Below are 11,080 nucleotides of genomic sequence, written 5' to 3'. Positions count from 1 at the left end.
CCTTCAGGAGCAGACCACTGGGAAGAATTGCACATCCCACTAGCAGAAAATTATTAGAATCAAGGATGTCTTGGGAGCCTCCAGGGGGTTTGGAACACGAAGATCCTTGAACCTATGGCCAACCTCCCCCACCCCTCCCCGTTGCTGCAGATTCAAGGCAGAGGGCTGCCCAGGCTCAGATCCCTGCCCATCCCCTGCCTCCAGGGGCCCTGGGATCCTCACCTATTTAAGAGATGGCTGAGCTGGAGGACGTGCCTGCTGTTTCGGGGGTGCTGTTACACAACCAAACGCCTGGAAACTTGTAAAACTGCCATGAGCTAATGTGATCTGAAAAGGTTGGACAAGCTGGCCTGTGTCTGTGGGCGCATCTGCTTGAGCCCTCCTGTGATATTTACCCAGAAAGGCACACTCCAGGCTTGTTCTGGTGACGCACATGCCCAGGGCATCCCACGGGAGCCACATGGCCTGCCCTGCCCTGGGCACCTGCGTGGCCCTTGATCTGAGCCGGGGCGGTGACCCAGCATCTCCCCAGATTCAAGTCATGTCCACGGATAGCTGGCGGGGGGGCAGTGAGGCGCCAAGCATGGGCTCAAGCCCCTGAATCACATCTTTACTAACACCCGAGCACCCAAAATTTTACTGAAATCCAACCACCCAAAAATAGTCAAGTGAGTCAGTCCAGGGCAGGGAGCGTGCGTCTCCCAGCTTTGTGCACGTGCGCTACCGTTGGAAACCCTGGCTGAGCCCTTGCGTGGCTGCTTCCCAGTCGTGGGCTTCCTCCGAGTGGCTGGAATGGGCTCGCCCGGGCAGGAGAGCGGGCGGTGCAATGTATAGGAGGAGTGGTGAGCGGTGGTGAAATTGTCAGGGGCCTGAAATCGGCCACGTGGGGCTATTTATACCACAGAAAGTGATAGATGCTACAGAGGGACACCCCGGCCACCGGAGCTGATGAGCAAACATTTCCCAGGACATCCGTGGGCCTGGGGCAAGCGGCTGCTCTCCCCTGAGCCCCCAGTTCCTTATCAGTAAAACGGGCATGCCCACAGCCCCGCCTCACCGATGGTGAGCACCCTGCCTGGGGTTTTATGGGGATGATTCTGTTGAGTGCTCCTAGGAGCCTCTGAAGCGCATACCGATATCATGCAGGGCTTGCAGAAGAGACTCAGAGGGAGGTCAGTCGCCAGGGATGGTGTTGGCTGCTCCTGTAGGCAGCGGGCCCCTCACCTCCCTGCGTCAGCATCTGCTGCCTCCCCCTTGCTCCTGGTGTCCCGAACATCAAGAAAGTGCAAATCACCCAGTCCCTCTGGGCTTTAGGTGTCCATCCACGGAGAAAAGCGTGTTCTGTTTTTATCATCTTAACCTTTTTTTTTTTTAATAAAGATTTTTATTTATTTATTTGAGAGAGAGAGAATGAGAGAGAGAGCAAGCACATGAGAGGGGGGAGGGTCAGAGGGAGAAGCAGACTCCCTGCCGAGCAGGGAGCCCGATGCGGGACTCGATCCAGGGACTCCAGGATCATGACCTGAGCCGAAGGCAGTCGCTTAACCAACTGAGCCACCCAGGCGCCCTCATCTTAACCTTTTTTAAGCATGTAGTTCGGTAATGTTAACTATATTCATGTTGTTGTGCAAAAGATTTCCAGAAATTTTTCATCTTGCAAAACTGAAACTCTATACTCATTAAACAACAACCCCATTCCTCCTTCCCCCAGCTCCTGGGAACCAACCGTCTACTTTCTGTCTCTATGAGTTTGACTAATTTAATTCCATGTAAGTGGAATGTGGATTAGGATTTGTCTCCGTGTCTGGCTTATTTCACTCAGCATCATGTCCTCAAGGTTCATCCATGTTGTAGCCGGTGTCAGGATGTCCTTCCTTGTAATAGTTGAATAATATTCCATTGTATGGATAGACCCCATTTTGTTTATTCATCTGTCAGTGGACACATGGGCTGCTTCCACTTCTTACCTATTGTGAATAATGCTGCTGTGAACATGGGTGGGCAAATATCTATTCCAGATCTTGCTTTCAATCCTTTTGGGCATCTACGCAGAAGTAGAATTGTTGGAATGTGCTCATTCTATTTTTCATTTTTTTTGAGGAACCTCCACACTGTTTTCCCTAGCAGTTGCACCAGCTGGGCCCAGGGGTTCAAATTTATCCACATCCCTACTAACACTGGTTATTTTCTGTTTTCGTTTTTGTTTTTGTTTATAGTAGCCATCCTAATGGGTATGAGGTCGTATCTCATTGCGGTTTTGATTTGCATTTTTCTAAGGATTAGTGATAATGACCCCCCTTTTCATTATACTGATTGGCCATCTGTAGATCATCTTTGGAGAAATATCAGTTCAAGTCCTTTCCTCATTTCTTAGCCGGGTTATTTGTTGTGTTGGTGTTGAGTTGTAGGAGTTCTTTATGTATTCTTGATACTAATCCCTCATCAGATATATGATTCGTAAAAATTTTCTCCCACTCTGTAGGTCACCTTTTTACTGTTGGCTGTTTCCTTTGAGGCACAGAAGTTTTCATGCTTGACGTGGTCCCATGCGACTAATTTTGCTTTTTGTTGCCTGTGCCTTTGGTGTCAAATCCAAGAAGTCATTGCCAAGTCCAATGTCGTGAAGCTTTCCCTTGTTTTCTCCCGGGAGTTGTATAGTCTTAGGTCTTTAATCCATTTGAGTTAAAATTTGTATATGGTGCAGGATAAGGGTCCAAGTTCATTCTCTTGCATGTGGATATCCGGCTTTCCCAACACCGTTTGTTGAAGAGACTGTCTCTTCTCCCATTGAGTGGTCTCAGTAGCCTTGTTGAAGATCACTTGACCACATACATGAAGGTCTATTTCTGGGCTCTCTTTTCTCTTCCACTGGTTTATTTGTCTGCTTTTATGCCAGTGCCACACTGCTTTGATTATGGGAGCTTTGTAGTAAGTTATGAAATCAGGAACTGAGAGTCCTGCAGCCTTATCCTTCTTCAAGATTGTTTTGGCTATTTGAGGTCCCTTGAGATTCCCTGTGAAAGCTAGGATGGATTTTTCTATTTCTGCAAAAAGTACTCCTGGAATTTTGATAGGGATACATTGAATCTGTAGATCACTTTGGGTAGCATTGATATCTTCATGATATTGTTTTCCAATCCAGGAACATGGGATGTCTTTCCATTTACTCGTATCATCTTTCCTTTCTTTCAGCACAGTTTTGTAGTCTTAGTGTAGCAGTGTTTCACCTCCATAGTTAGGTTTATTTTTAAGTATTTTATTCTTTTTGATGCTATTATAAATGGAATTGTGAAAAAATTTCCTTTTTGGATTGTTCATTGTTAAGGTAGAAAAATGCCATTGATTTTTGTATGTTGATTTTGTATCCTACAACCTAGCTGAATGTGTTTATTAATTCCAACAGTATTTTGGGGGGTCTTCAGGGTGAGAAAAGGGTTTAAATAAGACCTGCTTTAAGGCCCTTCCTGATGACCTTCCATGATTTTGTGACTCCAGCCAGGGCCTGTGGTTCCTGTAAGAGAGAGGGGCTCTGTTTTGCAAGGGGGTTTGCCTCAGTTTGGGGCTTGCTTTTAAAGTCAACCCAATCCAATCTTTACTGGCAGATGACTGTGAATCAGGCAACATGCTTCCCAGGAACTCAATGATCACAAGCAATGGTCTCATGCATCTATCAGATAGGGGCACAGAGGCGGGGAGAGGTCGACCCACATGAGTCTGGTTGACCCAGAGCCCATGTTCCAGTTATCCTCATTCTCAGCTTTCTCCCTTTATTACATGTCCCTACTCAGAAGAAATGAGGACTCTCCCAACTCCACTGCTTTAGTGGAGACAAATGCAGGATGTCTCGAGAACCAGTAATTCTGTGAATGTAGAAAGGCACCTGGAATTCCCCAGACTCTTTCCCTCACTTTGCCAGAAGCAGAGGTCCATCTGCCCCTGTTTTCCTCCATCATTCAAGAAGTATTTTTTTTTTAGCACCTACTGTGTGCTGGGCCCAAGCACAAGGGTGCAGTGGAGAGCCAGGCCCGCCAGCCCTTGGCCTCGTGGGGCTCCTGGGAGCCCCAGAAGAGCCCGGGATAGCTCTATCCCACCCCACCGGTGAATTCACACTGAGCCCCAGTGCTGACCCTCTTACTTAACTGGGAGCATGTGCGTCTGACATGAACCTGCAATCTTGGGCCATTAATGGGTGAGCTTTAAAAATGATTTTTCCTGTTTCAAAATGAGATTGGCTTTGAGCCCCAAGTTCCTCCGTGGGCTGTCTAAAATTAGAACCCCGTTGACAAGGCAATCTTTGTCAGGGGCCCACGGCTTGCACTAGGGAAGCAGGGAAATGTCAACAGTACATTTTCTGTGTCAATTTTGAGTTTTTTGAGAGGCCTGGGCAAATGGCAACTCAGAGCAAATGTTCACTGTTTCAAAAGCTTTCAGAATCCAGCCCCTCGGCAGCAATGTGATTAAAGTGTCAGATTTATAAGGAGCCAGGTCTGTGTTTGGGAGAGTGGCCTCCGCCCCCTCCTGTGTAGACAGGAGCTGCACAGGCGGACTTAGCTAAGCTCACGGCAGTGATGTTATGGATAAGCTCCTCCATCCCTGTGAGCTCTGCACTTGGCTGTTCTCTCCACGTCCCTTTTGTTTCGAGGATGGTCCTGGGGCTGACCTCACCTGTGGGGACACTGTGGGCTCAAGGACTTGCCTGAAGGCCAGGAAGCAGGACCCCTTTGCCAGGTGTGTAAATGACATGCCAGCAAACCGACCGAGCGGGGACAAGACCCCGGCCATCGGCGTCGGGCAGGGAGTCGTGGCCCCTGCTGGTGTGGCCTCCGTGCTGCTGCTGGCCTGGTTGGTGTAGAGGTGTGCCAGCCACACGCACCCAGAGACCAGAGATGCGTGTGCTCAGGCTGGGCCCGGTGCCTCTGTTTTTGTGTCGTCCCCTGGATGTTATTTACCTCGGTCTCCGCCACCGTGTGGGGCCGAGAAGGGCTCCAGTGACGTGATGTGCAGAACTTAGCCCAGGGACACCGTGTGAACAGCACTGTCATCTATGTGGGGGTGGGGGCCCCCTGGGGCCCAGGTCTCACTGAAGTGACTCTCACAAATGTCTGCAGCCTGATGATAAGGTCCTTCCAACCCCGCTGCAGGCCTTTGTCCTGCCCTCCCCGACGTGCCCGCCCCAGCTCTGTGCCCCGGCCCCAGCTCTCCTGGAAAGCCTGTCTGCAGCCCCAGACTCCGCTGACCTTGCAGCCGGGCCTGTCCCAGGCAGGTGACTTCCTTCCCAGCACTGGCCCACCCTGGCCATGGTTGCCACAAAGCTGCCTTGTGCTTCTGGCTGAGTCCAAGACTCGGGTCCTGGGGACAGAGGCTGTCTGTCTTCAGAGCCCAGCGTCTGGCCGAGGCTGACCAGGCTAGGGAGCAATCACAGGGACGACTCAGCGCCTGTCTGCTTCCCTTCTTGATGCCTCTGAACCCACGGAGTGCAGCCGTGGTGAGCCATGAGCTGCGCCGCCGACCTCCCAGCAACTCGCTTGCACACACATCTCGGGGCTTCTTGAAACAGACAAAGCCAGGCTCCTGGCCCCATTTACAGAGGAGGAAATTGAGGCCAGAGGGAGTCTGGGGGACTTGCCAGAGTCACTGTGGTGTTTGCATGGTGGCCTCCAGAACAGAGGTCTACGTCCCAACCCTCACCCAGAACCGGCAAGCTTGGCCTTAGTTGGAACTTGCCGACTTTGCTGATGGGATTAACGTAAGAATCTTGAGATGGAATCATCCAGGATCAGGGTGGGTCCTGACTCCAATGACAAGTGTCCTGATAAGAGATGAAAGTAGAGAAGACACGGACACAGAGGAGAAGGCACGTGACACAGAGAATGGAGGGAAGTGACCACAAGCCAAGGAGCACCTGCGGCCCCCAGAAGCTGGAAGAGGCAAGAAGGACCCTGTCCTAGAGCTTCCAGAGGAAGCACAGCTTGCTGACACCTGGACGTGGGGCTTCGAGCATCCAGAACTGGGAGACAGCACACTTCTGCTGTTTTAAGTCCTTGGTCTGTGGTCATGGACACTCACACAGTGACTGAGAAGAGTTGAGGCCCGGGACCCTTGTATGCACTTTCTCCCACTGGCACCCCTTCTTCCCCTTAAAGATTGCCAGAGCCTGGAGCTCTGTCCTTGGAGACCCCATGCCTTGGTAGGCAGGCCGGCCTGGGCCCAGGGCCAGCTAATGAGAATGGTGACAGTAGGGACTGTCCATCAGTAAGTGGCAGCTGGGCCTTGACCTGGGTTGTCTGAGCCGTGCCCTGTCCCCCCAGGTGCGGGCCATGAGGCTGTCCTTCGTGGGGGAGCTGGGCTGGGAGCTGCATGTGCCCAGGCCAGCCTGTGTACCCGTTTACCAGGCTGTGATGACTGCAGGCGCCAAGCATGGCCTCGTCAACGCCGGGTACCGGGCCATCGACTCCCTGAGCATCGAGAAAGGTGTGTGTGGGAGCCACGCAGCGCCGGTGGGCCACCCAGAGCCATGCTGTAGGCACGGGGCTGTCGCCCCCCTGTACTTCTTTCCTGTCCCCAGTCTGCTTCCTGTTTACCCCCTCATGCCTGCTTCCCCAGCCCGCACCCCCCCGCCCCGCCCCTGCACCCTTCCTGCACTGCCCGTGAACGCGGTCCTCCACGTGGGCCTGGGGATGGTGCTGGGGTCTCTGACACCTGTACTTGGAGGATGAGCGGGAGAGGTGCTTGCCCGGCCTTGTGAGGACGGGACCAGAGCTGGGTTGGGAGTCAGCACCTGGCTTTCCCTGGGAGGTCTGAAGAATATGGGGCAGTGCTGCCCGGGTTCTCCCCAGCATCTCAGCTAGCAGTGCAGAGGCTGGGGGCTGGCCCAGGCGACCTTCTGCAGGCGAGGACGCCCCCCTCGCCGGGCCTTCAGAGGAGCCCATCCCCCACTGCCGGGCACTGACCCCGGGCTCTCCTCCCCACAGGCTACCGGCACTGGCATGCCGACCTGCGCCCCGATGACAGTCCCCTGGAGGCAGGCTTGGCCTTCACCTGCAAGCTCAAGTCGGCCGTCCCCTTCCTGGGACGGGAGGCCCTGGAGAAGCAGCGGGCCGAGGGCCTCCGCCGACGCCTGCTGTGCTTCACGGTGGATGAGTGAGTAGCCCGCGGTCCTGCATCCAGCGGCAGGGCCCGAGGGGACATGGCAAGGGCACGCCCTCCTCAAACACAGCTTTGGAGAGAGAAAGGCGCGCCGCCGCCGAGCCACCTCTGTGGGGGTGGATCCAGGCCGAAGGCCCAGCATCCCTGTCACTGAGCAGGAACCTCCCGCTGTGTTCTGGTTCCATCCTCCCCACTGCCCAGGCTGGGGCCACCTTCCCCACTTCCAGATGGAGACCTTGGGTGCCAGGGGACAGGGTAACTCAGCCACAGGAAGGAGAGCCCACGCTGCAGGGACCCAAGCCCCCCCACCCAGGGGGCAGCTTTGAGCAGGTGGCTCAGCTCTGTCCCCGGGAGCTGGGCCTGTGCTGTCCCTGGATTCCACTTGGGGCCAGCGACTCTGAAATGACAGCACCAGGCTGGTGTCAGCCCCGCCACGGCTCCATGGGAATCTGAGTAGCATCGGTCTCCCGGACCACGGCGGCCGGGCTTGGTTGATTTGCTGCTGACAGGTAGCCACAAATGGAACCACTTCTCCCAGATTTCTGGAGCCGTCAAAAGAAGTGTCAGGAGCTTCAAGGGGGGGTGGGGGCAGAGGGGGCGGAGCTGTGGTTTGTCATCGTCCTGCTGCTTCCCCCCGGGCTCCTGTCAGGCAGGGCCTCGTCAGGCTGCTTGTCCACCTCCTGGGGACCAGCTTAGCTCCAGTGTGGGGACGCCGCCGGAGCAGGGGTCTGCGGAGCCCCTCCGCCCCGTGGCCCTCCAGAAAGTGCCTGCAGCCTGACCCCTGGAGCTAGGAGCAGCTTGGACAGTACTCGCCACAGCCCGGCTTACCCTGCCCGGGTGTTCTCTGCTGGGCCACCAAATCTACCCGCAGCTACAGCCAGGGAGGTCCCAATCCTGATAAGGTCACGGCCAGGAGTTGTAGGGAGCTGCCACTCAGCTCTGGGCCCTGGGCCACATAGGTGGCCTCCCCGAGCCTGTTTCCTCATCTGCCAACGGCATGTGGTCTGCAGGACTGGGGTGGGACGAAAGAGCAAGGGTGTGCCATAGACCCTCCGTCTGTCCCAGCCTTTCCCCAGACGGTCACAGAGGCCCCCAGACCTTGTCCACGCGGCTCGGCTGGGGGGGTGGGGGATCCATAGCCGCGTCCGCATCATGTCCCAGCCTGGCTTCCCCGGGCTCTCCTCGGGGGCACGGCCCTGGGCACAGTCAAGCTCTCCATAAACACCATGAACGAGGCGCCCGGAGGGACGAGTCCGCAAAGATTTGCGCCCAGACTTGCCCAGTTACTTCTGGGCGATGGTGCGGCCGTGATTGCAGGTTGATCTGTGTGTTTTCTATTCTGAATTTTCAAAAACGTGTAGTCAGCACTCATACCTTACGCGTACTAAAGAAAAGGACGTTTGCTAAATGACGCGTCCTATTGTGAAAAGAGAGCCAGGCAGAAGAAAGCAAGCCTCGGGGGCATAAGGTTTTAAATCGTTCAGAAGTCAACGGAAAACGATGGAAAGGTGGGCCTCTCCCGAATACCTGCGGCCTGCCTGCAGACATGGGAGGCAGAGCCTGGTTGCGGTCTGCTCCGCTCGTCCGATCATCCCCCGGAGCCTGGGCGCTGGCATCCTGGGGGCGCTGGGTTGGCCCCCGGGGCCGCGCAGGTCCCCCCTCTGGGGGCTCCGGGGCCCCAGCCTTTTCTCTTGCTTCTTCCAGAAAAGTGCCCATGTTCGGCCTGGAGGCCATCTGGAGAAACGGCCAAGTGGTGGGCCACATCCGGAGGGCTGACTTTGGGTTCGCCATCGACAAGACCCTGGCCTACGGCTACATCCGGGACCCCAGCGGCGGGCCGGTGAGTTGAGACCCCCCCACCCTAAGGGAAGCCGGGTTCCTCATCAGACACCACGCCGGCACCCCTGCACCAAGCTGCGGGGTGGGGGGCGGTGGGAGTGGCGCACGGGTCACTGCTGATGGGGCTGTGTCTCCGGGCAGGGTCAGGGGCTGTTTCTGTATTTTCTGCCTGAAAGAATCTGACTTCGGGAGCTCCAGGCTTCCCTTGGTCAGAAAGAGGCTCTGGGCCAGGGCTGGCGCCCCGGTGGATGCCAGACGCCTGACCACCCTCCCAGGACCCCCTTCGTCTCCTCTCTCCCCTCATCCCAGACACGCTCCCGGCGTGGGGGGCACGTGCATCCGTGTGCACGCGTATATGCACACGTGTGTACACGCATACAGATGCATGTGCGGGCATGGGCACATTTTGCCACGTGACACTTTATAAACCCCAATAATCCCCTACTGAGCCCGGTTCCTCCCTATCCTGCGGGAGAAACCCCACTGGTGCCAGACCGCGGCTCTGCTGGGCCCCAGGCGGTCAAGTCGCACTCGGGGCACCTACCTGCTCAGGGCAGCCCCTCGGTTGGGAGGAGGGCCCTTGGCACAGAGGGAAGGAAGGGAGGCCGAGCCCCCTCTAAGAGGCAGGTGGGTATGAACCCAGCACCCACAAGGGGACAAGTGACCCCCACCCCCTCCTCTCCTGCAATAGGTCTCGCTGGACTTTGTGAAGAGTGGGGACTACGCTCTGGAGCGGATGGGGGTGACCTACCCTGCCCGGGCTCACCTGAAGTCCCCCTTCGACCCTGACAACAAGAGGGTGAAGGGGTTCTACTGACATGCCCACGGGGCGGAACTTCCACGGATCAGGAGGCCGAGACCTGCTCCATCCCTCGCTGACCATCCACACAGGGCCCGCCACCCTGGCCCAGGTCCTGGACCCCGACCAGAACATGGGTCTTCCCTGCTCTTACTCCAGGCCTGCTAACCCCCCAAACAGATACCAGCTGAGTGGACAGAAGACTCAAAGGGCCCATCCTGTGGTCACTGACCAAAGGATGGTCGCTAGCCAACCCCTACCCCCCCACAAAACAACCGTGTAAAGTCTTGGGCTCAGGCAGCGTGCCGTGTGGCCCTCTACAAGCTTCCGGGAAGATGCTCAGTTAGCACTTTACACCCAGTGTAAAAGCAGGGAGGCGGAGTTCCGTCTGGAATCCCAGGCCTGCCTGACAGGCGGACCGCCCAGAGCATCACTGGAGAGCTTCCGGGTGCGTCTGGAATTAGGCACAGAGTAAGGATTGACTAGACCTGTCTGCCATGGGCGCAGTATGGGAAGCATAGAGCAGGTATGCCAGCTTGGCTCGGTCCCCGCGGTCAGGCCATGGGGCAGGATGGCCCATTTCCCAGATGCTAGCAGGGAAGGGAGTCTAGAAAGCAAGCTCTTCCTGCCTTGACCTGCTTTTCACTTGGGAAAGCCTTCTGACCATTGCCAGCTCATGAAATAGGTGAGCAGAAGCAGGGCGTGGGAGGGGTCTCCCCTTGCCTGCCCTCTCTCCCTCCCGGCTCACACACCTGCAGGATTTCGATGGCCACCGGGCAGCCCAGGGGCCGGGCAGCCCCAGCAAAGCTGCACCACGCGGTCCTGCCCAGGCTTGCCTGACCCTCTGGGGAACAGAAGACGACAGACGTGCAGGGGACAGGGAGGACGGGATTCCTGCGGACACACACAAGAAGCAGTGGGGGGATCGGGGTGTAGGCAGTCCTTGGCGGGCCCTGGCTGCTTTCAGATGCTCACACACCAGCCAGCCCCGCTGTGGACTGAGCTGGAACAGGTCAGGCTAATAAAGTCAAAGTCGTGGGAAGACGTTTGGGTTCAGATGGCCTTTGGAAAGCTTTTTGGCCCCCTCGCCAGACCACAGGCTGGGGAGCTTGGGCCTCTGGCTTTGACAGGCCTCCGACACGGGAGCACCTGCAGCCTCCCCTGCTCTCAGGCGGGCCTGGCTCCTGCCCGAGAGAGTCTGGGGGAAGCTGAGTGGACCCCGAGGGGCCAGAAATGGAGAGGAGGGGAGACAGCTTCCCAGATGGCCTGGCCTGCTTCCCCGGGCTCTGCGGTTTG

At 56.4% G+C, this 11,080-nt stretch overlaps 1 protein-coding gene across 1 annotated transcript in view; it reads left to right on the top strand.

Annotated features, from left to right (window-relative positions):
* SARDH (sarcosine dehydrogenase) overlaps window positions 1–10,821 on the top strand; it is a 61,163-nt gene extending 50,342 nt beyond the window's left edge. Inside the window, exons 19-22 of the mRNA XM_044920555.1 lie at window positions 6,309–6,471; window positions 6,972–7,140; window positions 8,851–8,986; window positions 9,677–10,821. Of these exons, the coding sequence (XP_044776490.1) occupies window positions 6,309–6,471; window positions 6,972–7,140; window positions 8,851–8,986; window positions 9,677–9,802 (594 nt within the window). The 3' untranslated portion in view covers window positions 9,803–10,821. The remainder of the gene's footprint in view (window positions 1–6,308; window positions 6,472–6,971; window positions 7,141–8,850; window positions 8,987–9,676) is intronic.
* The last annotated feature ends 259 nt before the right edge of the window (window positions 10,822–11,080 follow it).

The sequence above is a fragment of the Neomonachus schauinslandi genome, chromosome 13 (assembly GCF_002201575.2).
Source record: "Neomonachus schauinslandi chromosome 13, ASM220157v2, whole genome shotgun sequence".
NCBI classification, from domain to species: Eukaryota; Metazoa; Chordata; class Mammalia; order Carnivora; family Phocidae; genus Neomonachus; species Neomonachus schauinslandi.
Note: the sequence above shows the minus strand (reverse complement) of the source record. Positions and strands in the feature narration are given on the sequence as shown.